The sequence below is a fragment of the Mustelus asterias genome, chromosome 15, assembly GCF_964213995.1.
Source record: "Mustelus asterias chromosome 15, sMusAst1.hap1.1, whole genome shotgun sequence".
Classification (NCBI taxonomy): Eukaryota; Metazoa; Chordata; class Chondrichthyes; order Carcharhiniformes; family Triakidae; genus Mustelus; species Mustelus asterias.
Genome location: NC_135815.1, coordinates 93,019,319 through 93,046,652, shown reverse-complemented (window position 1 = coordinate 93,046,652; position 27,334 = coordinate 93,019,319). Strand labels below are relative to the sequence as shown.

The following is a 27,334-nucleotide window of genomic DNA, read 5'->3' as shown; positions in this document are numbered from 1 at the left end:
CCTTGGGTCATTGATGTGTGGAGTTTGCAAGTTCTCCCTGTGTCTGTGTGGGTTTCATAGAATCATAGAAACCCTACAGTGCAGAAGGAGGCCATTCGGCCCATCGAGTCTGCACCGATCACAATCCCACCCAGGCCCTACCCCCACATATTTATCCGCTAATCCCTCTAACTACGCATCTCAGGGACAATTTTAACCTGGCCAATCAACCTAACCTGCACATCTTTGGACTGTGGGAGGAAACCGGAGCACCCGGAGGAAACCCACGCAGACACGAGGAGAATGTGCAAACTCCACACAGACAGTGACCCGAGCCGGGAATCGAACCCAGGACCCTGGAGCTGTGAAGCAGCAGTGCTAACCACTGTGCTACCGTGCCGCCCTCCTGGGTTTCCTCCAGGTCTTCTGGTTTCATAAAAACTTAAGAACTGGGAGCAGGAGTAGACCATCTGGCCCCTCGAGCCTGCTCCACCATTCAATAAGATCATGGCTGATCTTTTCGTAGACTCAACTCCACTTACCCGCCCACTCACCATAGCCCTTAATTCCTTTACTGTTCAAAAATGTATCTATCCTTGCCTTAAAAACATTCAACGAAGTAGCCTCAACTGCTTCTCTGGGCATGGACGTCCACAGATTCACAACCCTTTGGGTGAAGAAGTTCCTCCTCAACTCAGTCCTAAATCTGCTTCCACAATCCAAAGATGTGTGGGTTAGGTCGATTGGCCATGTTAAATTGACCCTTCGTGTCAGAGGGATTAGCAGGGTAAATTTGTGGGGTTACAGGCTGGGCCTGGGTGGGATTGTTGTCGGTGCAGGCTCGATGGGCAGAATGGCCTCCTTCTGCACTGTAGGGATTCTATGATTCAATGAGCATGTCCCATTTGTCTGTACCAAATTGTAATGTCACACTTCCAGCTGATTGCTTCCTCACTTTGTTCACCTGACTGGTTAGCATGCACATCTTATTTTAGTATGGTTCTATGAGCACAGAAAGAGATCCAGACCAGTATTTATGCTCCACACAAGCCTCCTCCCATCCCCCTACACATCCATTCCTTTCTCAATCGCATGCTTCTCCAGCTTAACTACGATACTTAATGCATATTTTCATTAAAAATTGACACGTAGACAAGGATTTGCATGCTCAATAATTCAAAATGAATTGCTTCCTTCCTGGACCCTTCTCACCATCTTAGCCAATGTAGACTAAGGCGGTGAGCTGGGTCCAGGAAGGAAGGAAGCACTTCATAGCAATGGGACCTGGCAACTGCCTGCAAATTCGTGGTGGAGTCAGAAGCCATCTGCATGAAAGGACTGACCCCATTAGGCTGACAAATTCCAGAGTGGGACCTCAAACAGTGCGTTGGCCTCTTGTTTCTACACATGTGTGAAACCAGTGTGGATCCAATGAATGTCTGTCGGCCATTGTGTTTCAAATGGAATATATTGGGTTGATGTTTAAAGTTTATTTATTAATACGAAAAACGTGCCGATTAGGTGGATTGGCCACACTAAATTGACCCTAAGTGTCAGGAGATTAGCAGGATAAATATGTGGGATTGCGGGGATAGGGCCTGGGTGGGAATGTTGTCGGTACGGGCTCGATGGGCCGAATGGCACTGTAGGGATTCTACGATTCTAGTGTCACAAGTAGGCTTACATTAACACCAGAATGAAGTTACTGTGATAATCCCCTCGCCGCCATGCTCCGGCGCCTGTTCGGATACACTGAGGGAGAATTTAGCATGGCCAATCCACCTAACCAGCACGTCTTTCGGACTGTGGGAGGAAACCGGAGCACCCGGAGGAAACCCACACAGACACGGGGAGAAGGTGCAGACTCCGCACAGACAGTGACCCAAGCCGGGAATCGAACCCGGGTTCATGGTGCTGTGAGGCAGCAGTCCTCACCACTGGAGGGCTAGTTTTAATTGTGCGCATGAGATCTAACTGTACTTTCAACTGATTTTCTAGATATTCGTAGGCCCGAGGAACTTTCCCTTTTGAAACCACAAGATAACGTCTCAAAAAAGAAGAGAAAAGAGAAGAACAATAAGCACCCAATTGATGAAGATATCTTAGACTTGGATCAGGTGCCGGTGTCCCCAGGATCAATAGGTAATTCTATTAAGGGAAGTTAACCATGCCAAGGTGCTGTGCATAATTTGTTTGCTCTCATGTGGGAATGATTTTCTTCAATTTTGAAACAGTATAGAGATTCTGTCCACAATGTGCCTCTCAAAGCTTGCATTGGGGCTAATTTTCCCATTCTGCCATCACAGGAATTGTAGCAGGTGAGAGGTGGACCATGGAAAGGTCCGTTGACCTCGGGCAGAATTTTCCGGTTTCGGGGCAAGTGTGGCCGGAAAACCCCACCCATTGAGTCCTCTCCTGTTTTTATTCTGCCTGCTGCATGACCAGTTTCCAATCAAATTGTACTCTATAAACTATATTTGAACCCACTGGAACACCAGTGAAGCACCACACTAAAACTGACTCTAAAAGTAATTTTCGTCTAGATGCAATTGGTTTATGATCACTGGCCATGGCTACTGATTATAGTTATATAGAGAACTCCGTGGCAATATTTTCATGATGTGGAGATGCCGACGTTGGACTGGGGTGGACACAGTAAGAAGACTCACAACACCAGGTTAAAGTCCAACAGGTTTATTTGGAATCACGAGCTTTCGGAGCGCTGCTCCTTCATCAGATGAGTGGAGAGGTAGGTTTCACAAACACGGCATTGCTATAGACAAAGACACAATTGCCAGATAATGGTTGGAATGCGAATCTTTTCAGGTAATCAAGTCTTTGCAGGTACAGACAGTGCGAGTGGAGAGAGGGATAATCACAGGTTAAAGAGGTATGAATTGTCTCAAGCCGGGAGAGTTAGTAGGATTTTGCAAGCCCAGGCCAAATAGTGGGGGTTACATGTAGTGCAACATGAGCCCAAGATCCCGGTTGAGGCCGTCCTCATGTGTGCGGAACTTGGCTATCAGTTTCTGCTCGGCGATTCTGCGTTTTCATGTGTCTTGAAGATTCGCTTACCCAAAGATCGGAGGCTGAATGCCCTTGACTGCTGAAGTGTTCCCTGACTGGAAGGGAACACTCCTGCCTGGTGATTGTCGCGTGGTGACCGTTCATCCGTTGTCGTAGCATCTGCATGGTCTCGCCAATGTACCACACCTCGGGACATCTTTTCCTGTAGTGTATGAGCTAGACAACATTGGCCGAGTTGCATGAATGACTTACCTCTCCACTCAGCTGATGAAGGAGTAGCGCTCCGAAAGCTCGTGATTCCAAATAAACCTGTTGGACTTTAACCTGGTGTTGTGAGACTTCTTAATATTTCCATTAATGGTCACAATTTGGTAATGTAGAACAGTTTTAATATCGTAACATCCCAGTGTTTACTGCCATTTCTTGTGTGCCTATGTTTACTATTCTTTAGAAGTCTTATTGTGTATTATTGGGGGAAACAATGCAGTCGACTGATTTTTGCATGTTTTACATATATTGGGATATTGGGTGGAAGATTTCCTCCTGTCAGTATTAGAAACATTATCAACATTGAACAGTGATTCCCTCTGATTACTACTTCCAGTAAAATTGAATGCAAGTTCTAAATTCTAAATTCTTTGGTAGATCGAACCAGGACAGGACTTATTCAGTAAATGGTAGGGTGTTGGGGAGAGTTGTAGAACAAAGAGATCTAAGGGTACAGGTTCATAGCTCCTTGAAAGTGGAGCCACAGGTGGACAGAGTGGTGAAGAAGGCATTCGGCATGCTTGATTTCATTGGGCAGAACATTGAACACAGGAGTTGGGACATCTTGTTGAAATTGTATAAGACATTGGTAAGGCCACACTTGGAATATTGTGTACAGTTCTGGTCACCCTATTATAGAAAGGATACTATTAAACTAGAAAGAGTGCAGAAAAGATTTACCAGGATGCTACCAGGACTTGATGGTTTGAGTTACAAGGAGAGGCTGGATAGACTGGAATTTTTTTCCCTGGAGCGTAGGAGACTTAGGAGTGATCTTATCGAGGTCTATAAAATAATGAAGGGCATAGATCAGTTAGATAGTCAAGATCTTTTCCCAAAGGTAAGGGCGTCTAAAACTAGAGGGCATAGGTTTAAAGTGAGAGGGGGGAGATACAAAAGGGTCCAGAGGGGCAACTGTTTCACACAGAGGGTGGTGAGTGTCTGGAAAGAGCTGCCAGAGGCAATAGTAGAGGCGGGTACAATTTTGTCCTTTAAAAAGCATTTAGACAGTTACATGGGTAAGATGTGTATAGAGTGATATGGGCCAAACACGGGCAATTGGGACTAGTTTAGTGGTTAGAAAGAAAGGGCGGCATGGACAAGTTGGGCCGAAGGGCCTGTTTTCATGCCTCAATGACTCTTTGACTCTTTTTTACACCCTTACAAGAAGGAGCAATCAGATGGCATCGTCCCTGCGGTTTCACGGTACCACTAGAACAGGGCGGCCAAATGAAATATTGCTGCGTGGTGGCATCCCCACCATGTCGTTAGTTATTTATATTGTCGTCTGTCTTCATGATTTCCTGCAATGTACATCTGTCATCAACCAGATTTCAGCATATTTTTCACCACTGGCCGCCGGTGGCATCTTCCAGTCCTGCTGAAGTCTATGGCATTTTGCATGGCTCGCCAAGTGTGCAGTTGGGGAACCCCGATTAGGGGGGTTTGGGGGGAATGGGAGTGTGGGGGCGTGGTCCAGTAGGATTGGAAGACCCTGCCAGCAGGAAGGACCGGAAAATCCAGCTCAATGAAGCAGATTCCAAACCTAGGGGTGGCATGGTGGCACAGTGGTCAGCGCTGCTGCCTCATAGTGCCAGGGACCCGGGTTCAATTCCTGGATTGGGTCACTGTCTGTATGGAGTTTGCACGTTCTCCCCATGCCTGCGTGGGTTTTCCTCCGGGTGCTCCGGTTTCCTCCCCCAGTCCAAAACTCATAGAATAGAATCATAGAACCCCTACAGTGCAGAAGGAGGACATTCAGCCCATCGAGTCTGTACTGACTACAATCCCACTGTGGCCTTATCCCTGTAACCCCACATAATTACCCTGTTAATCCCCTGACAGTAGGGTCAATTTAGCATGGCCAATCAACCTAACCTGCTCATCTTTGGACTGTGCAGGGTAGGTGCATTGGCCATGCGAATTTCTCTCTCAGTGTACCCAAATTGCGCCGGAGTGTGGGGATTTTCACAGTAACTTCATTGCAGTGTTAATGTAAGCCTACTTGTGACACTAATCAATAAACTTTTTAAAACTTTTAGGTTCGACATTAACAATCGGCACAAAGGTTATTACCTCAATGAATTGTATTTGAATATGTGCTTCCTGCTATCTGTTGTCCACGATTCTGAATCAATGATGTAAATCTTTCATCGCTATCTCTGTTGCCTTGTACAGCAAGTCCTGGCCTGTACAGCAAGACTATGACTCCCATATATGACCCCATCAATGGAACACCTGTCTCCTCTACAATCACATGGTTCAGTGATAGTCCCCTAGCGGAACAGAACTGCAACATCCTGGCTGTCAGCCAGCCCAACCTTACCCCGGAGGTACTGGCCAAAATGTACCGGCCACAGAATCAAATCGACAAAGCAGAACTTAATGCTGGGTAAGATTGCTGGGCATAATTTGTTCACTTATTAACTGGGATGTAAAAATGCAACGAAGCGGAGGAAAACTTTCCATTTTGCATGTGTAACTGGAGCTAACAATGTTAAATTGTAAGGTCAGGTTGAGGTCAGACTACAAGGCGAGTAGTCTCTTGAGAATAGAAGGTGATGTAACTGAGGTGTTTAGGATGTTTGAAGGATAACTTTAGGTAGCGTAAAAGCATTTTTCCCCAATGGGGAATCATAGAATCCATAGAATCACTATAGTGCAGAAGGAGGCCATTTGGCCCATCAAGTCTACACCGACCACAATCCCAGGCCCTATCCCTGTAACTCCACACATTCACCCTCTAGTCCTCCTGACACTAAGGGGCAATTTTAACGTGGCCAATCAACCTAACCCACACATCTTTGTGGAAGGAAAGTGGAGCACCCGGAGGAAACCCACGCAGACACAGGGAGAATGTGCCAACTCCACACAGACAGTGACCCGAGGCTGGAATTGAACCCAGGTCCCTGACACTGTGAGGCAGCAGTGAGAACCATTGTGCCACAGTGCCACCCAGAACAAGGAGCCATGACTTTAAAATTAGAGATCGGTCATTCAGCGGTGATGTAGGAAGCATTTCTTCATACAAAGGATTGTGAAACAATCTTTGACTTTCTTGGTAGTCAAGAATCTATCTACCTCTGCCTTAAGAATATTAATTGACCCTGCCTCCACCTCTGTCTGGGGAAGAGAGCTGCACGGGCTCACAGGCCTCTGAGAGAAAAGTATGTCTTCTTGCCTCCGTCTTAAATGGGACAACCTAACAACGAGGATGGGATCAGCAGCAAAAAGCATCTTTAAAATGAGCTGCTTGGCTGGTGAAGCTACAATACAGGACCACACGGTGGCACAGTGGTTAACAATGCTGCCTCACAGTGCCCGGGAACCCGGTTTGATTCCTGACTTGGGTCACTGTCTGTGTGGAGTTTGCACATTCTCCCCGTGTCTGCATGGGTTTCCCCCGGGTGCTCAGGTTTCCTCCCAAACTCCAAAGATGTGCAGGTTAGGTGGATTGGCCATGTTAAATTGCCTCTTAGTGTCAGGGGGACTAGCTAGGGTAAATGCACGGGGTTACGGGGATAGGGCCTGGGTGGGATTGTGGCCAGTGCAGACTCAATGGGCCGAATTACCTCCTTCTGCACTGTGGGATTCTATGATTCTAACTCAAAATTCCTTGTAAAAATGATGCCTGTAGGTAGAACTGTATAGAATGTATCACGAAAGGGGTGGCACAGTAGCACAGTGGTTAGCACTGCTGCTTCACAGCTCCAGGGACCTGGGTTCGATTCCCGGCTTGGGTCACTGTCTGTGTGGAGTTTGCACATTCTCCTCGTGTCTGTGTGGGTTTCCTCCGGGTGCTCCGGTTTCCTCCCACATTCCAAAGATGTGCGGGTTAGGTTGATTGGCCATGCTAAAATTGCCCCTTAGTGTCCTGAGATGTGCAGGTTAGAGGGATTAGCGGGTAAATGTGTAGGGATATGGGGGTAGGGCCTGTTTGGGATTGTGGTCGGTGCCGACTCGATGGGCTGAATGGCCTCTTTCTGTACTGTAGGGTTTCTATGTTTCTAAAAGGAGGAAGCCCACTCAGACACATGGATGCAGACTCCACGTGAATGAACATTACATTAAATAATGTGATGAACGTACTTTTGTTATAAAGTGCCTTGCTGCAGCTTTCCTAATGTCACTTCATATTTTATGATTTGCTTCTTGCTAATACAGTGTTGATCACTGTGGGAGAGAATCGGTTTCTCAAGTTTAGATGCCAAAACGAGACCGAGGTTGACTCTCTTGTGTTGCTCTGATGCGAGTGTAAAGTAATGCAGACAGTAAAGACTCGACATCAGATCTTTCACCGTTTATTTACAGTTTCTTCTCTTGCACAATTTCTGCAGATGGCTAGATTCGTCACGTTCACTGATGGAACAAGACATCCAGAGGGAAGATAAGCTGCTATTGCGTTACAAGTATTACAGCTTCTTTGATGTCAACCCCAAAGTGAGAGACGCATTCAGTACACTCTTTTGAGCATCCCCTCCCCTGTGCTAGGATTGGGCAGGGAAGCTGTCAGATAGGGGGCATGTTATTAGTATGTCTAACATGTGGGGAAAACATGGCCATTCCCTCCAAGAGGAGGTATTTCCACAGTACGCCAAAAGCATTAATCTCGCTGCCAAACTACAAGCACAAATTGATGAAAAGGTTTGCAATCTTCAGTAGATAACCATGACACAATGGTCTGAAAATTGTCCCACATGATACTATTGTGCAAAGAATTAGTTCATTTGTCTGAAATTCCCCCCTCTACTATTTAGCAGCGACGTTAGCCTAAGTTTAATCAAGTTTATCGCAGATGACTGTGATATTTATACGATAATAATAAGCTTCGGGGCCTACGCTTTGTATATTCAAAGACTTTGCGCCCAACATTTTTTCAGGAAGATTCCTTTCCAAAGACTAATGATCCTTAGAAAAAAAATAGCCTCATCACTGTTTTAAATGGGCGATCCTTTTTTTAACCAGTAACTCCTAGTTCTAGCTTCTTCCACAAGAGGAGACATCTTCTCCACACCCACCCTGTCAATATCCTTCAGGATCTTATATGTTTCAAACAAGTTGCCTCTTACTCTTCTAAACTCCAACAGATACAAGCCTAGCTGCCCAAACTTACTTCGTAAGACAACCTGCCTAGTACTAGTCTGGTGAACCTCCTCTGCTTCCAATGCATTGACAGCCTTCATTAAGGGCGGCACGATGACACAGTGGTTAGCACTGCTGCCTCACAGCACCAGGGATCTGGGTTTGGTTCCCGGCTTGGGTCACTGTCTGTACAGAGTCTGCGCGTTCTCCCTGTGTCTGCATGGGTTTCCTCTGGGTGCTGTAGTTTCCTCCCACATGGGCAGCACGGTAGTGCAGTGGTTAGCACTGCTGCCTCACAGCACCAGGGACTTGGGTTCGATTCTCGGCTAGGGTCACTGTCTGTGCGGAGTCTGCACATTTTCCCCGTGTCTGCGTGGGTTTCCTCCGGGTGCTCCAGTTTCTTCTCAAAGTCTGAAAGACATGCTGGTGAGGTGCATTGGCCATGCTAAATTCTCCCTCAGTGTACCTGAACAGCTGCCGGAATGTGGCGACTAGGGGATTTTCACAGTAACTTTATTGCAGTGTTAATGTAAGACTACTTAGGACTAATAAATAAACTTTGCTTTACCTTGCAGTCTAAAGGATGTGCTGGTTAGGTGCATTGGCCATGCTAAATCGTCCCACTCAAACAGGCGCTGGAGTGTGGCAACTAGGGGATTTGCACAGTAACTTCATTGCGGTGTTAATGTAAGATTACTTAGGACTGATAAATAAACTTTGCTTTACTTTGCAGTCTAAAAGATGTGCTGGTTAGGTGCATTGGCCATGCTAAATCGTCCCACTGAAACAAGCGCTGGAGTGTGGCAACTAGGGGATTTTCACCGTAACTTCATTGAAGTGTTCATGTAATCCAACTTGCAACACAAATAAAATAATAATAAACTAAATGAGGAAACCAATAATGCACACAGTACTCCAGATGTGGTCTCACTAGTGTCCTGTATAATTGAAGTAGAACCTCCCTACGTTGACATTTAATTCCCCAATCCACTCAACTCTATCGCACAGTCACCGGAATGAGCAGCTGAAATGCACATTCTGATACCCGGGGCTCATGTTTCTGCGCTAAATGGTCGATGCCTGGATATACTCTTGACGTCTCTCCCTATTGCACGCAGTATGACGCAGTCCGGATAAACCAGCTGTATGAGCAAGCACGGTGGGCAATTCTACTGGAAGAAATTGATTGCACTGAAGAGGAAATGTTGCTGTTTGCAGCACTGCAGGTAAACGCGAGCGTTAAAAGCTAACTCCTCGCTACAAAATCTGTCACAACACGGGGAGAGACGTGCCCCAACAGGCGCGTAGAGAACAGACAACCCTCCAGCACAGCAGACTTTGATCAAAGCTCGCATCTAGGCTCAGGTTTCTCATTTCGAAAAACAGTTCAAATTGCCCTGTATTTTCATTCCTTACATATCGATTCCTGGTGTGGCTTGTTAAACAAAAGGCACGCCAAATATATCAGCAAATGCTGAGAGCACAAGGGTAACCATTGTCCGAGGATCAGTCGAAATAGAAATAGCAATGAAGAATTAAGATTAACGCCAGGGTTTCTGGAAATGCTCAGCAGTTGCGGAGAAACAAACAGCTGTTGGGCCAGGTTTTCACCATGGAGGAGGGAAGGCCCCATCCCCATGGAAATGACTCCCGAACACGCGTGTCACTCCGGTGGGGATGAATGGTGTGGGGGAGGGCGGGTGGTCATGGTGAAAGGTGCAGGTGAGAACATGGAGAGGTGATGGCCTCATGGTATTACCACTAGACTATTACTCCAGAAACTCAGCTAATGTCCTGGGGACCTGGGTTCGAATCCCACCAAGGCAGATGGTGGAATTTTAAATTAAATTTTTAAAAATATGGAATGAAGAATCTACTGATGACCATGAAGACACATCTTGGTCTGGCTCCTGCCCCTACCAAGACTGCAAGAATCTACAAAGGGTTGTGAATGTAGCCCAGTCCATCACACAAACCAGCCTCCCATCCATTGACTCCGTCTACACTTCCCGCTGCCTCAGAAAAGCACCCAGCATAATCAAGGATCCCACTCACCCCGGACATGCTCTCTTCCACTTTCTTCCGTCGGGAAAAAAATACAAAAGTCTGAGGTCACGTACCAACCGACTCAAGAACAGCTTCTTCCCTGCTTCCATCAAACTTTTGAATGGACCTACCTTGCATTAAGTTGATCTTTCTCTCCACCCTAGCTATGACTGTAACACTACATTCTGCACTCTCTCCTTTCCTTCTCCCCGATGTACTCTATGAACAGCATGCTTTGTCTGTATAGTGCGCAAGAAACAGCTGTATTCCAGTACATGTGATAATAATAAATCAAATCAAATCAAATCCGACTTCCTCCCACAGATGTGCGGGTTAGGTGGATTGGCCATGATAAATTGCCCCTTCGTGTCAGGGGGACTAGTTAGGGTAAATGCATGGGATTCTGGGGATAGGGTCTGGGTGGGATTGTGGTCGGCACAGATCGATGGGCGGAATGGCCTCCTTCTGCACTGTAGGATTCTATGGAAAACCCCATCAAGTTTTTACACTGAGTTCAAGACGATGTGGCAGAGAAAACCGACCGGTAAAATTCCGCCACAATACAAATGCAAGTTGTTGTTGTTGCTATTAGGTATTTAAATCATGCTTTCCTGACGCAAAGAGAGAATATATTGCAATCTTCTTTAACAAATAGGATGCTATTGTAAAATTGGCCTTCTCAAATTTCTTCCGATCCCAAGATCTTGTTATTTTCGGATAATGGGGATTCAAAGACACCTTGTAGACTCTTCCCTTGAATTCACAAGCTGTAATATTGAATGGAGAAAATAAAAGATTTGCAATTATTTGGCACCTTTTATAATCTCCGGCTCTCCCAGAGTGTGCGGCAGCCTTCCGAAGTTTAACCTCCTTTGTAACGCAGGGAACGGGGGTTAACCAGCATGTGCACGGCAAGCTTCCGCAATGATGATGATCTGTTTTACTGAGGGGATAAATATTAGCCAGGGCACCATGGATAACTCCCCCTTCTTTGGGTGAGCCTATTTTAATGGATCTCCGGGACCTTTTCCCAAAGGTAGGGGGGTCTGAAACTAGAGGGTTTAAGGTGAGAGGGGAGAGATACAAAAGGGTCCAGAGGGGCATTTTTTTTCACACAGAGGGTGGTGAGTGCCTGGAATGAGCTGCCAGAGGTAGTAGTAGAGGCGGGTACAATTTTGTCTTTTAAAAAAGCATTTAGACAGTTACATGAGTATAGAGGGAAATGGGCCAAATGGGGGCATTTGGGACTAGCTTAGTGGTAAAAACAGGGCGGCATGGACAAGTTGGGCTGAAGGGCCTGTTTCCATGCTGTACACCTCTATGACTGGCGATTGGGGCTGGTCTAGGAAGGCCGGTGATCAGGAGGCTGACGGTAGGGGAGGGGGGGGGCCAGTCGATTGCCGGCCTCCCTGGGCCAGCCCCAATCGCCAGACTCCCACAGCCAGCCTGATCCTCCCCCCCCGCATCCCTCACCCCTCCATTTGCTGCCCCAATAGCCCTCCTGCCTCCTAACCCCACCGATCCCGAATGCAGAGTGCGCGGCAGGATGTCCCCCACCCCCCCTCCCCTCCACCCAGCCCATCACCATTGATGGGGACCAACGACCAGCTTTAATCCCCGAGGGCATGAACCTCTCCCATCAAGGAGGCAGGCATTAGCACGCCCAGAGAATATCATTCTGGGCTTGCTACTGACATGGAAATGTGAATTTCCATATTGTAATCAGCCACGCGCTGATTTCACGCGCAAAGCTGATTACATCAAAAAACATGGCCTGGGAGACTCACAATCCGCTGAACAACGGTCACGAGTCTCGCTAAAAGCCCCCTGCCAATGTCTACTGGAGCAGCGCAGCAGGCCAGGAGAATCACCCCCCTGATCCACCTGTGGTTTAACATTTCATCCGAAAAACAGTACCTCTGACAACATAGCACTGAATGAATATCAGGTTTTTGTGCTCAGGTCCCTGGAGGCAGGACTTGAACCTCCTGACTCAGAGGCAAGAGTGTGACAGACTGAGCTCCAAGTGCCACTCCTTAATGTACATATTTGGCTGAAATTCCTTTGCCTACCATTTTTTTTATTCATTCGTGGGACAGGGGCATTGCTGGCTACCTAGAATTTATTGCCCATCCCTAGTTGCCCTTGGAGGGCAGTTGAGAGTCAACCACATTGCTGTGGCTCTGGAGTCACATGTAGGCCAGACCGGGTAAGGACGGAAGATCTCCTTCCCTGAAGGATTTAGTGAACCAGATGGGTTTTCCCAACAATCGACAATGGTTTCATCAGTAGATTCTTAATTTCAGATATTTTTTATTGAATTCAAATATTAACCATCTGCCGTGGCAGGATTCGAACCCAGGTTCCCTGAATATTAGCTGAGTTTCTCGATGAAGGGCCTGACTTTACCATTTTGATTCTAAGTGCTGAATCTGGGAGTGTTCCAGATCCGACTTGTAAACCTGTTCTCAGGCACCCCCATACGCACTCTGCCTGAAAAAATAACATCGATTCTGAATCGCGCTGTAGAAGCCTGTGGGCGGGGCTTATTGCGCCCAAAACGCTGCAGCTCCGATCGGTGCCTTCAACTGCGCATGCGCAGAAAAAAAATGAGAAAAACGCTTCCCTGCCACGTCCCTCCCAGATGTGGAGATGCCGGCGTTGGACTGGGGTAAACACAGTAAGAAGTTTAACAACACCAGGTTAAAGTCCAACAGGTTTATTTGGTAGCAAAAGCCACAGGCCAGATATTGCCTCCCCCGGCCCCCACAGACATTGCCCCACCCCCAACATTACTGACCCCATTTTACCCCCCCCTCCCGCTAGCCAGACAGATCGCGAGCCTCTGCCCCCTTGCCCCCACTTATCGCACACAGCATGGCAGCGGAACCCCCTTCCCCCCCACCGTTCACATGCAGAGTGGCAGTGGACCCCTCCCTTAACCCCCACCAGAGAACGATCTGACCAGCCTCCCTCCTCCTCCCCACCAGAGAATGATCTGACCCGCCTCCCCCCACCACTAGAGAGCGAGCTGACCGCCTCCCTCCCACCCACCAGAGAGCAATATCACCCATCTCCCTCCCCCACACCAGAGAGACATCTGACCCACCTCCCTCCCCTACACCAGAGAGACATCTGACCCACCTCCCTCCCTGCCCCCCCCAGCACCGATCTGAGTCAGGGAGCCGTTGGAAGCTCTGAACTTACCTCCTCAGAAGCTGGAGTGCCCGAAACAGACCTTTGCCGAGCATGTCTGTTTCGTGCCTAATCTGGACGGGTGAACATGGTGGTAAAGGGGGAAGTGCCGGTAAGTTTGGGCATCCAGCTCATTAAGTCACGCCTGTTTCGGGTGTGGTGCCGATCGTGGCCATTTTAGGCCCTTGGTAAAGGGGGGCCGGGCGCGGAGGTGGTCGCAGATTGCGCTACTCGCCTCATGTCCGACTTTACCAAGTCTTTGCGCCCGAAAACGGGTGCAACTTGTTGGTAAAATCGGGCCCTAATAGTCTAGCGATAATGCCACTGGGCCATTGCTTCCCCTTATTTTAAAGGTAGGTTTGACACTTCTGTTAGAATAGCTGGCATAGACGTGTAAGGAAGCATTAATGTTACATTTAGTCTGTAATATCTTTGTAATATTTTTTGCGCTGTTGCATAGCAATGCAAAAATATATTGGTGTGTGTGGGCTGGGCATGATCATTATCACTCAAAGAATCACTTCATGAAGCCTAGCTTGATGTGCAACCATTACCTGGGGCATAGGAGTGTTAACTGTGTATTCTCTTTGTGGAAGGACTTTCCCTCAATTTAGAAAGCAACATGTACTTGATTCATTTCAAGTTTTTAAACACAGTTTGGTCTGACCTGGAGAATACTCCCAATAGGAGTCTAATCTCGAGGAACCAGCAAGTCAACACCAACCACTCTAAAGTATCAATGTTTTCATTTACACAGGCATCTCGAGTTGGCTTTTTCCAATTAATAAATAAATTTGATTTAATTTATTATTGTCATATGTATTGGTATACAGTGAAAAATATTGTTTCTTGCACGCGATACAAACAAAGCATACCATTCATAGAATACATAGAGGAGAAGGAAAGGACATAGTGATTGAGTGGGTAAGTGGAGCTGAGTCCAAGAAAAGATCAGCCATGATCTTATTGAATGGCAGTGCAAGCTCGAGGGACCAAATGGCCTACTCAAAGAACAAAAAAAATTACAGCACAAGAACAGGCCCTTCGGCCCTCCAAGCCTGCACCAACTACTCCTGCTCCTAGTTCTTATGTTCTTATAGCATACATCGGGGAGAAGGAAAGGAGAGGGTGCAGAATATAGTATTACAGTCATAGCTAAGGTGTAGAGAAAGATCAACTTAATCTATGGTAGGTCCATTCAAAAGTCTGAGGGCAGCAGGGAAGAAGCTGTCCTTGAGTCATCGGGTAGGGTGCATGAAGGTTGCTTGAGTAGGTTTGATTCCACGCCTAATAAAATCATACATCTGGATCTGTAATGTACCTAGGGGAGTCTTGGCAATGAGCATACCATTAACTATTGTCACTTCAGGAGCTGTGAAGTGTTAAAATGTACAATAAATCGTTTCAGTATCACATAAGCAAGTTATCGCTATTGTCTGAACCACAAGACTACACCAATGAGCAAGATGTGGATGAAGTTGAAGCTGCCCTTGCCAGTCTAGAGGTGACACTTGAAGGTGGAAAAATCGACAAGATTTTGGTAAGAACATATTTTATCTTGATTTTAAAAAAGTCATAGCATATCCTTATATTTTCTGAAAATAAATGTGTGTTCTAATAACCAGTGACATAATCCTAAACGTTTGCGATGGTCAGATACTCAACAGTGCTGCTCAGTTATAGAAACCCTGGTGCGGAAGGAGGCCATTCAGTCCATCAAGGCTGCACTGACAACAATCCCACCCAGGCTCTATCCCCGTAACCCCATATATTTGCCCTTCAAATCCTTCTGACACTAAGGGGCAATGGCCAATGCACCTAACCCGCACATCTTTGGACTGTGGGAGGAAACCGGAGCACCCGGAGGAAACCCATGCAGACCACGGGGAGAATGTGCAAACTCCACACAGACAGTGATCCAAGGCTGGAATCGAACCCGGGTGCCTGGCGCTGTGAGGCAGCAGTGCTAACCACTGTGCTGCTCTGCCACCCCACTGATCATTAATTATTAGTATATTTAATGGATGGACGCAACCTCATACTTGACCTCGGGTGGGATTTCCCTGCTATGGGGCGAGCGCAGCCGGAAAATCCCGCCCTGAGTTTTTAATTAATTAAATCGACCAGAAATATAAAGAATTTACAAATTGTCTCGATCTCTCAAGTTTCCCCTCTTCCTATGTTGCTGTCTAATTGGTTCATATCTATTCGCTAAACTTGAAGTCCAGCAAAAAGAATGAAATTCATTTCCAGCGAGCCTTTTCGTATCTTGTGCATGCCACGTAAAAATAATTACTTTGAAGAGTGGTTATGTGGGAAAAGAAAATGAAGAGGGACAAGATCCCAAAAATAGAATTGAGATCAATCGACCTGGGTGGTTTGCAGTGGTGTCTGGGAAATCAATCCTTAATTTAGGAAGAGACAAATACAGGAGATAGTGGAATACCTGCGCACAATTTCAAGGAAAAGTGGATCAGCAAAATGGATACATTCTCCTCAGCACGGCACAATAGCACAATGGTTAGCACTGCTGCCTCACAGCACTGAGGGACCCAGGTTCCATTCCAGCCTCTGTCTGTGCGGAGTTTGCACGTTCTCCCCATGTCTGTGCGGGTTTACTCCGGGTGCTCCGGTTTCTTCCCACAGTCCAAAGATGTGTGGGTTAGGTTGATTGGCCATGCTAAAATTGTGTCAAGGGGATTAGCAGGGCAAATACGTGGGGATAGGGCCTGGGTAGGATTTTTGCCGGTGCAGGTTCGATGGGTCGAATGGCCTCCTCCTGCACCGAAGCAATTCTAAGGTACTGCGGTAACCACCACCAGCACAAAATTAGGAGTTGCCCTTCTATCCTATCTCTCCAATTCCATTTTCTGGGCCAATGACTGGCTGAAGAGAAAAGGGGCTGAATTTTACTTCCCCGTCATAGAATGGGAGAGGCTGGAAAATGAGGTGGGCCATTCAAAATTCCATTGACTTGGGCTTAAGCGGAAAATCCCACTGGTGGAAAATTCCACCCAGGATCTGAAAAACACAGGAGTATTTGCTTCATAATCCTCTTTGTCTTATATATAGCATCTTGTACAAGATGTCCAATGATTAGAACTGGAAAATCTTGAAGAACAAACAAGAATTTTCTTGCTCCCTTACAAATGTCTCCTCAGACAGATTTCTGACAGACATCAAGGCGTTTGTCACCAGGGGCCCAAGTAGGGAGGGCACCCTCCCTCGTGCAAGAAACCTATGGGTGGTAGAGTGGCACAGTGCACTGCTGCCTCACATCGCCAAGGACCCGGGTTCGATTCCCGACTTGGGTCACTGTGCAGAGTCTGCACGTTCTCCCCGTGTCTGCGTGGGTTTCCTCTGGGCGCTCCGGTTTCCTCCCACAGTCTGAAAGATGTGCTGGTTAGTGCATTAGCCATGCTAAATTCTCCCTCAGTGTAGCCGAGCAGGCGCTGGAGTGTGGCAACTGGGGGATTTTCACAATAACTTCATTGCAGTGTTAATGCAAGCCTACTTGTGATACTAACAAATAAATTTATCACAATTTTCTGAGAAACGACCACAAATAAATTTGATTTAGTGTTTTAAAAATGGAGCCACTTCTCTAGACGGTTCGGTCTGTGATGTATGAATATCGGTGTACAAACATTTTTGCTGAAAGGTAACCAAGATTTTAAAAACTTTACCCTGGTAAATAACAATGTTTTGTCCTTGGGGCTGTAAACATCTGCATTTTTAACAAAAGATTTGCACTTGAAAAAATGTTTTCTTTAGAAACCACAATCTTTTTTTATAGCCGGTGCATTTGATGAGTCTTTTATCAATGTTATAAACCACATGCAATAAAAGCTAACTCACAATAAACACTATAGTAATTAAATGTGTGGTCGTGCAAGTAAAAAGAAAGTCCTTTGTTGTCTTTACAGTCAGAAAACAATGAGTGTTGAGTCTCGAACTTAAATTTCTGGCCAAAAAAAGCACAACTTTTCAGAGAATCTACAGTACAGAAGGAGGCCATTTAGCCCATCGAGCCTGCACCAACAACAATCCCACTCTAGACTTATCCCCGTAACCCCATATTTACCCTCCGCACCCCCTGACACGAAGGGGCAATTTAGCCTGGCCAATTAATCTAACCAGCACATCTTTGGACTGTGGGAGGAAACCAGAGCACCCGGAGGAAACCCACACAGACAAGGGAAGAATGTGCAAACTCCATACAGACAGTCACCCAGGGCTATTTGTCACCTATAAAGGGATTTGAAAGAAACATATAATTAACGTATTATTTTTAATTCCTTAAACGTACTTCCTCACCTCTGTATTTTAAAGTTATTTCTTGCTTTCCTTTGATTATTCCCCCACCCTGACAGTCTCTAAAGCTGCACTTGTCTCTAATAGCTGTAGCCACTTTGTTGGCTTGCTGGGAAAGACAACATAACTTCATCAAATTTCTCTTCCTTCCAGCCGTTTCTTCACAGCCTCACCCACTCCTTGTGTCGACAAGGGAAAGATTAGAAACGGAAGTGTAGCAATTAATCACAAACCCTTATCCTGCTATTTAAATGAGTACATTGGGGTGTAGAGGAGATTCACCAGGACGCTGCCTGGGATGGAACATTTAAATTATAAAGAGAAGTTGGATAGGCTTGGGGTTGTTTTCGTTGGAGCAGAGAAGACTGAGGGGGGCGACCTGATTGAGGTGTTCAAGATTATGAGGGGCACGGACAGGGTGAATAGGAAGCAACTGGTCCCCTTGGTTGAAGGGTCAGTTACGAGGGGACATAAGTTTAAAGTGAGGGGTGGGAGGTTTAGGGGGGATTTGAGGAAAAACTTTTTTATTCAGAGGGTGGTGACGGTCTGGAATGCGCTGCCTGGGAGGGTGGTGGAGGCGGGATGCCTCACATCCTTTAAAAAGTACGTGGATGGGTACTTGGCACGCCATAACATTCAAGGCTACGGGCCAAGTGCCAGCAAGCGGGATTAGGTGGGCAGGTCAGGACATTGGTGCACACTCGATGGGCTGAAAGGCCTCTTCTGCACTGAAGTAATCTGTGATTCTGTGAAACTGCAGATTTTTTATTTGTTGATAAAAAGCAATACATTCCATTAGCAGAAACTTTTCATTTTAAAAAGTACTTTCGTTCACTTCTCTTTTAATCTCTTTCTCCTATCTTTCACTTGGCTAAAGGCCAATGCTGTTCTGTTTCATCTCTTGTGAAAATTTGCTTTTGGGTCATTTAAACAATTTTAATTTTAAATTGATTATGCTTTTCACCACCCTCTGAGTAAAAAGGTTTTTCCTCAAATCCCACCTAAACCTCCCACCCCTCACTTTAACCTCGTAACTGACCCGTCAACTAAGAGGAACAGCTGCTCCCTATCCACCCTGTCCATGCCCCTCATAATCTTGAACACCTCAGTCAGGTCGCCCCTCAGTCTTCTCTGCTCCAACAAAAACAACCCAAGCTTATCCAACTTCTCTTTATGACTTAAATGTTCCATCCCAAGGCAGCGTCCTGGTAAATCTCCTCTGCACCCCCGTGTACTCATTTAAATAGCAGGATAAGGGTTTGTGATCAATTGCTACACTTCCGTTTCTAATCTTTACCTTATCGATACAAGGAGGGGGTGAGGTTGTGAAGGAAGCACTGGAAGTAAGAAAAATTTGATGAAGTTATGTTGTCTTTTCCAGCAAGCCAAGAAAGTGGCTGACTGATGGTAGTCTCATGACAGTTGAATATCTTCCTGGTAATATTCTCAACTGTAATCATGGAAACATTCTGTGGATATTGTTTCCCAAAGATCTGATTGACAGGGTTCAAGATCGCGGAATCACAGAATCTCTACAGTGCAGAAGGAGGCCATTCGGTCCATCAAGTCTGCACCAACAACAATCCCATCCAGGCCCTATCCCCGTAACCCCATATATTTACCCTGCTAATCCCCCTGACACGAAGGGGCAATTTAGAATGGACAATCAACCTAACTCGCACGTCTTTGGATACTAATAATGGTAAGACATTAGGATTCAGTGGGTTTCAGCTGATCTGATAATAATCGCTAGGTTAAATCTTGGGTGACTGAATCATTCTTTCTCCAAGACACCTTTATTAAATAGTCTGGCTCAATGCAATTTCTGATACTCAGCAAAACGGGGAGACGATGGCCCAGTGGTATTATCACTGGACTATTAATCCAGAAACTCAGCTAATGTTCTGGGGAGCCGGGGTTCGAATCCCACCACGGCAGCTGGTGGAATTTGAATTCAGTAAAAAATATCTGGAATCAAGAATCTACTGATGACCACGGGGCGGCACGGTAGCACAGTGGTTAGCACTGCTGCTTCACAGCTCCAGGGACCGGGGTTCGATTCCCGGCTTGGGACACTGTCTGTGTGGAGTTTGCACATTCTCCTCGTGTCTGCGCGGGTTTCCTCCGGGTGCTCCGGTTTCCTCCCACAGTCCAAAGATGTGCGGGTTAGGTTGATTGGCCATGCTAAAATTGCCCCTTAGTGTCCTGGGATGCGTGGATTAGTGGGTAAAATATGTAGGGATATGGGGGTGGGGCCTGGGTGGGATTGTGGTCGGTGCAGTCTCGTTGGGCCGAATGGCCTCTTTCTGTACTGTAGGGTTTCTATGATTTCTATGATTTCTATGGAATCATTGTCGGAAAAACCCATCTGGCTCACTACTGTCCTTTAAGGAAGGAAATCTGCTGTCCTTCACCAGTCTGGCCTACATGTGACTCCAGAGCCACAGCAATGTGTTGACTCTTAACTGCCCTCTGAAATGGCCTCACAAGCCACTCAGTTCAAGGGCAACTAGGGATGGGCAATAAATGCTGGTCCAGCCAGCGACGCCCATGTCCAAGGAATGAATAAAACAAAACCTAGCCTAATGGTGCTCTCAACATCAAGACCAAGCTCTGTCACTCTTCGCGGTGGGTTGTTATACAATGTTATGCAGTGGTCTTTGACGTGACTATTTTCTTCCAATTCTTCCCTACCTGTTAGTTAGAGGTTTATCCCAGATTTGTGAACTTCTTGCTACTTCTGCATACAGCACTGCAGCCATGAAAGAAAGAAAGGATTCATAGAATCCTACAGTGCAGAAAGAGGCTATTCGGCCCATCGAGTCTGCACCGACCACAATCCCACCCAGGCCCTATCCACATATCCCTACATATTTACCCACTAACCCCTCTAAACTATGCATCCCAGGACACTAAGGGGCAATTTAGAATGGCCAATCAACCTAGCCCGCACATCTTTGGACTATGGGAGGAAACCAGGGCACCCGGAGGAAACCCACGCAGACACGAGGAGAATGTGCAAACTCCACACAGACAGCGACCCGAGCCAGGATTCGAACCCAGGTCCCTGGAGCTGTGAAGCAGCAGTGCTAACCACTGTGCTACCATGCCGCCCAAATTGTTTTGTGGTCAACACTAGACTTTTTAATTCCAGATCTTTATTTCATTCAAATTCATTCATCATTGGCCGTGGTGGGATTCGAACTTTGATCCCCAGAGCCATGGATCTCTGGATTAATAGTCTAGCGATCTGACCACGATGCCACTGCCTCCCCTAAAGGAAACTGCATTTTTGTAGCACCTTCAACAACCTCAAGACCTCAAACACCCAATGGGGTACTTCTTGCAGTGTCAGTCACTGGTGCGATGAAGGAGCGGTGCTTTCACCAATCGGACACACTCTTCCTCTCTGCTAAGCACCCTGGAATATTGCAGCTGTTCTATTGCAACTCAAAACAGAACCACCGTGAAGAGAAAGTTGGAGTTAATGGCCGGAATTTTCCTGGCAATCCCCCGCCATAGAATATAATTCCTACAGTGCAGAAGGAGGCCATTTGGGCCCATCGAGTCTGCACCAACAGCAATTCCACCCAGCCCCTATCTAGCCATTTACCCTAGCTAGTCCCCCTGACACTAAGGGCAATTTAGCATGGCCAATTCACCTAACCCGCACATCTATTAGACTGTGGGAGGAAACCGGAGCACCCGGAGGAAACACACGCAGACATGGGGAGAACGTGCAAACTCCACAGACAGTCACCCAAGGCAGGAATTGACACGGGGTGAGGCAACAGTGCTAACCACTATGCCACTGTGGCACCATGGGTTCCCCGGTGGCAGGGGTGGTGCATTTAACGGGAAACCCCATTGACAGCAGCAGGACCAGAAGATCCCATCGCCTCAGGGTGGGGAGAGGGGGAGGGAGGGGGGAGGGAGGGGAGGAGGGAGGGGGGAGGGAGGGGAGGAGGGAGGGTAGCGAAGATCCCGCCCAATGTTTCAGATCGATGACCAGATGAGGGGAGGCGATGGCCTAGTGATATTATCGCTTGACTATTAATCCAGAAACTCAGCTAATGTTCTGGAGACCCGGGTTCGAATCCCGAATCTGGGAACCCGGGTTCAACAGCAGCTGGTGGAATTTGAATTCAATTTTTAAAAAATATCTGGGAGTAAAAATCTACTGATGACCGTGAAACCATTCTTCACTGTCGGAAAAAAACATCTGGTTCACTAATGTCCTTTAGGAAAGGAAATCTGCCGTCCTTACCTGGTCTGGCCTACATGTGACTCCAGAGCCACAGCAATGTGGTTGACTCTCAACTGCCCTCCAAGGGCAACTAGAGATGGGCAATAAATGCTGACCAACCAGCGACGCCCATGTCCCACGAATAAAAAAAAACTTTCAACTGTCCTAAGGAGAGGTCATTGACCCAAAATGTTAACTTGCTTTCTCTCTCCGCAGATGCTGCCAGGCCTGCTGAGTATTTCTGGCTATTTCTGTTTTAATTAGGGATTTTCAGTATCCAAAGCATTCTGCTTTATGACAAAATCACTGTTTTATTTTCTAACATTTTCCTCCTTGCCTTTTACATTCCTAGAAAGTGGAGAGAAAGTGTAAATGGGATTCGCATTTTAACAATCGCTTTTGTTTCCTGCAGGAGGACATTACGGACATTCCAAAGTTAGCAGATTATCTTAAAATTTTTAGGTAAGTAAAGAAATGTTATAGTTACAGCATCATTGTCTTTTCACATAAAATAAATCTGGAATGTTAATTCAGTTGTATAGAATTTTAAAATGAGTGTTGGCGTTTTGTATAAATTACAAATAGGTTTGATATTAGGCTGTCACGATGGCACAGTGGTTAGCACTGCTGCCTCAGAGTACCAGGGACCCCGGTTCGATTCCCAGCTTGGGTCACTGTCTGTGCGGAGTCTGCACATTCTCCCCGTGTCTGCGTGGGATTCCTCTGGGTGCTCCGGTTTCCTCCCACACTCCAAAGATGTGGGGGTTAGTTTGATTGGCAGTGATAAATTGCCCCGTAGTGTCAGGGGTATTAGCAGGGTAAATACGTGGGGTTAAGGGAATAGGGCCTGGGTGGGCCATATCCCCTTAATGTGCTGGTTAGGTGCTAAATTCTCCCTCAGTGTGTCCAAACAGGCACCAGAGTGTTGCGACTAGGGGATTTTCACAGCAACTTCATTGCAGTGTTAATGTAAGCCTACTTGTGACACTAATAAATAAACCCATTAAGGTATTTTCAAAGGGTTCTACTGAGGGTGTAAATATTTGATTGAACTTTATTGTGAGTTTTATGTAGAAAAGGTGTGGTTTTCATACATATGAAATATTAAAGGAACAATTAAACTTTTTTTTTAAGAATAACTTTCAACTTAAAAGAGTTGAACTTTCCCAGACCTCCAGAGACAGTTGGGAGGCAGGAGAATTGACAATATGGCGTGGGAACACAATGTCTCGCTGCCACCATGGCACATTCTCAACAGTGAGAATTCTGACATGGCATGGACAGCCAATTAAGCCACTCAATGGCCCAATGGAGAGCCACTTCCCACCCCTGCCAAGATTTTGCCTGTATTGGGAGTGCCCCTGCCACACGAGCAAGGTAAACCCGAGGGGGTGTTCCAAGTGGGAGCCCGTCCCGATGGAAATTCAGTGGCCCATGATGACACAGTTGGAACAGCCCAACCTCCCCCTACCCCGGACCCTGGAACTGTTGGGGCCTGTCTGCCTGCTCCCAGCTTCCCCTAGCAAAATTCGTTGAGACATTCTCTCTGTCTCATTTTTCAGCCTCAGTGACGTCAGGATGTTGACTTGATGGCCCTTCTGAGCTTGTAACCCAGGGAGATGGTGGCGTTAGTGGCATTGTCACTGGATTAGTAATCCAGAGGCCCCAGGCTGATGCCCTGGGGGACATCTCTAGAATCCCTCCAGTGCAGAAGGAAGCCATTCGGCCCATCAAGTCTGCACCGACCACAATCCCACCCAGGCCTTATCCACATAACCCCATGTATTTACCCTGCTAATCTCCCTGACACTATGGGCAATTTAGCATGTCCTAACTCGCACATTTTTCAGACTGTGGGAGGAAACTGGAGCACCCGGAGGAAACCCACACAGACACGGGGAGAATGTGCAGACTCCGCACAGACAGTGACCCAAGGCTGGAATCGAACCCAGCTCCCTGGTGCTGTGAGGAAGCAGTGCTAACCACTGTGGCACCGTGCCACCCTACAAGGTTTCAAATCCCACCACGGCAGCTGGTGGAATTTAAATTCAGTTAATATAATCTGGAATTGAAAACTAGTCTCAGTGATGCTGAGCATGAATTCATTGTCGATTGTTGTAAAAAATCCATCTGGTTCACTAATATCCTTTTAGGGAAGGAAATCTGCCATTCTTACCTGGTCTGGCCGACATGTGACTCCAGAGCCACTGTAATGTGGTTGACTTTTAAAAAAATTTATTCATTCATGGGACATGGGCATCGCTGGCTGGGCCAGCATTTATTGCCCATCCCTAGTTGCCCTTGAACTGAGTGGCTTGATGGACCATTTTAGAGGGCATTTGAGAGTCAGCCACATTGCTGTGACTCTGGATTCACATGTAGGCCAGACCAGGTAAGGACGGCAGGTTTTCTTCCCCAAAGGACATTAGTGAACCAGATGGTTTATTCCGACAATGGTTTCATGGCCATCAGTAGATTCTTAATTCCAGGTATTTTTTATTGAATTCGAATTCCACCTTCTGCCATGGTGGGATTCGAACCCAGGTCCCCAGAATATTAGCTGAGTTTCTGGATTAACAATCGAGCGCTAATACCACTAGGCCATCACCTCCCCTTAACTGCACTCTGAAATGACGAAGCAAGTCATTCCATTCAAGGGCAATTAGGCATGGGGAATAAATGCTGACCTTGCCAGTGATGCCTATGGCCAATGCAACAACTTACCACCCTTAATTGCCAAATTGTTACCTCAGGGTCCTACTGCCTGCCTGAGTTAGGTTGGATCCTCCTTTTGGCCCCAGCTTTGAGACTTCACTCAGAATGGAAAAAGTTAGGCCAATATCTTTGCCAGCAGTGGTTATTGATTTGGAGAATCTTTTATGAGCTTTCAAATTTATTGACAATGTTAGTGTCTGCACTGTGGCCCACACTTTTCAACAAGACTGATGGGACACTTCGAAAACAAAAAAATCTTAACACTACTGCCTCACACGCCAGGGACCCAGGTTCGATTCCTTGGTGACTGTGGAGTTTGCACGTTCTTCCCGTGTCTGGGTGGGTTTCCTCCGGATGCTCAGATTTCCTCCCACAGTCCAAAGATGTGCAGGTTAGGTTGATTGGCCATGCTAAATTGCCCCTGAGTGTCCCCAAATTGCGTAGGTGAGGTGAATGTGTGAGGTTACGGGGATAGGGAAAGGGTGAAGGCCTGGGTAAGATACTCTGTCAGGGAGTCGGTATAGATTCGATGGGCTGAATGGCATCTTTAGGGATTCTACGATTCATACCAATGGCTGGTACTAAGAGTAGGAGAGACTCCTGGTCAGCCATGCCTGATGTGGAATCATAGAATCATAGAATCCCTACAGTGCAGAAGGAGGCCATTCGGCCCATCGAGTCTGCACTGACCACAATCCCACCCTGACCCTATTCCCATAACCCCATGTATTTACTCTAGCCACTTCCCTTGGCGCTAAGAGGCAATTTAACATGGCCAATCTACCTAACCTGTGCATCTTTGGAACGTGGGAGGAAACTGGAGCACCCGGAGGAAACCCACGCAGACACGGGGAGAATGAGCAAACTCCACACAGACAGCGACCCAAGCCAGGAATTGAACCCAGGTCCCTGGCGCTGATAGCGGTGCTAACCACTGTGCCACCATGCCGCCTCTCAAGTTATAAGCCCCTGGCAACAGACAAGTGACCTGTTCCTGGAATTATTCGCAATGGAAACGGACAAATGTCTGTATTAGTGCACCACTGGGTGCGGGAAGAGAATTGGAATTGGAACTATATAATAACAGATAGAGAATTATATTTTGAATATCCGGAGAAAAAGAACCCTGACCCCAAAGCCAGGAGATTCTACATTCAAGAAGTAAAGCTTAGACGTGAAGAGAGATTGAACAGTTTAGGCCTATACTCTCTGGAATTTAGACGAATGAGGGGAGATTAAAAAGGGATATACAAGATGATAAAAGGTATGGATAAAGCGGACGTGGAGCGGATGCTTCCTCTTGTGAGGCATTCTGGAATGGGAGGTTATGGTCTTAGGATAAGGGGCAGCAAATTTAAAACAGAGTTGAGGAGAAACTACTTCTCCCAAAGAATTGTGAATCTGTGAAATTTGCTGCCCCAAAGTGCAGTGGATGCTGGGACAGTGAGTACATTTAAGGAGGAGTTAGACAGATTTTTAATTGGTAATGGGTTGAAGGGTTATGGGGAGAAGGCAGGAAAATGGGGATGAGGAGCATATCAGCCATGATCAAATGGCAGAGCCGACTTGATGGGCTGAATGGCCTAATTCTGCTCCTATATCTTATGAACTTATGAACTTAGATTACCATTTAGTTGAATATGTTATGACATGCAAATAGAGATGTATTTAAATATCATTTTGTTTCAGTCATGTTGGACAATGATAGGCCACGCCATAAAATATTAGGTTAATTCTAAATCCAGCTATTGTCAAATGGTTATTGTATTAATCAAAAACGAATGATAAGAAACACAAACTAAAGTAACAGTTAAAAGTGCATTTTTATTTTTCAAATGTGAACTTGAAAGAATATGTTTCACATTACAGGCCCAAGAAACTGACGCTGAAAGCCTACAAGCAGTACTACTTTATTTTTAAAGATACCTGTTTATCATATTTCAAGAACAAAGAAGCTTCACAAGGGGAACCAATTGAAAAACTAAACCTGAGAGGTGAGAAAGCACTTTTGCAAACTTTTACACAATAAACATCCCTTACAAAATCAGATAAGCCACTCTACATGCTAAAAGAAATCATCCTAATATTGTAACAGTTGCTTAAATTTCAAATCAAATTGGTGGGGACACTTAATCTTCCAATAATGTTAGTTGTGATTAAATGGATTATATCCGAGACTTGCGTGTAGCAATTAGTTTATTTTATTTATTTATCAGTGTCACAAGTTGGCTTACATTGACACTGCAATGAGCTTACAGTGCCCGGAACCCATATTCGATTCCCAACTTGGGGGTCACGGTCAGTGTGGAGTTTGTACATTCTCCCCGTGTCTGTGCGGGTTTCCTCCGGGTGCTCCGGTTTCCTCCCACAGTATGAAAGATGTGCTAGTTAGGTGGATTGCTAAATTCTCCCTCAGTGTACCCGAACAGGCACCGGAGTGTGGCAACTATGGGATTTTCACAG

General features: G+C 46.4%; 1 protein-coding gene across 1 annotated transcript in view; it reads left to right on the top strand.

Annotated features, from left to right (window-relative positions):
* The window catches only part of fermt1 (FERM domain containing kindlin 1), an 86,109-nt gene that overhangs the window by 46,829 nt on the left and 11,946 nt on the right, over positions 1-27,334 (top strand). Inside the window, exons 4-10 of the mRNA XM_078230610.1 lie at positions 1,978-2,121; positions 5,452-5,665; positions 7,611-7,713; positions 9,474-9,581; positions 15,005-15,136; positions 22,569-22,618; positions 26,741-26,865. Coding sequence (XP_078086736.1) covers positions 1,978-2,121; positions 5,452-5,665; positions 7,611-7,713; positions 9,474-9,581; positions 15,005-15,136; positions 22,569-22,618; positions 26,741-26,865 — 876 coding nt within the window. The remainder of the gene's footprint in view (positions 1-1,977; positions 2,122-5,451; positions 5,666-7,610; positions 7,714-9,473; positions 9,582-15,004; positions 15,137-22,568; positions 22,619-26,740; positions 26,866-27,334) is intronic.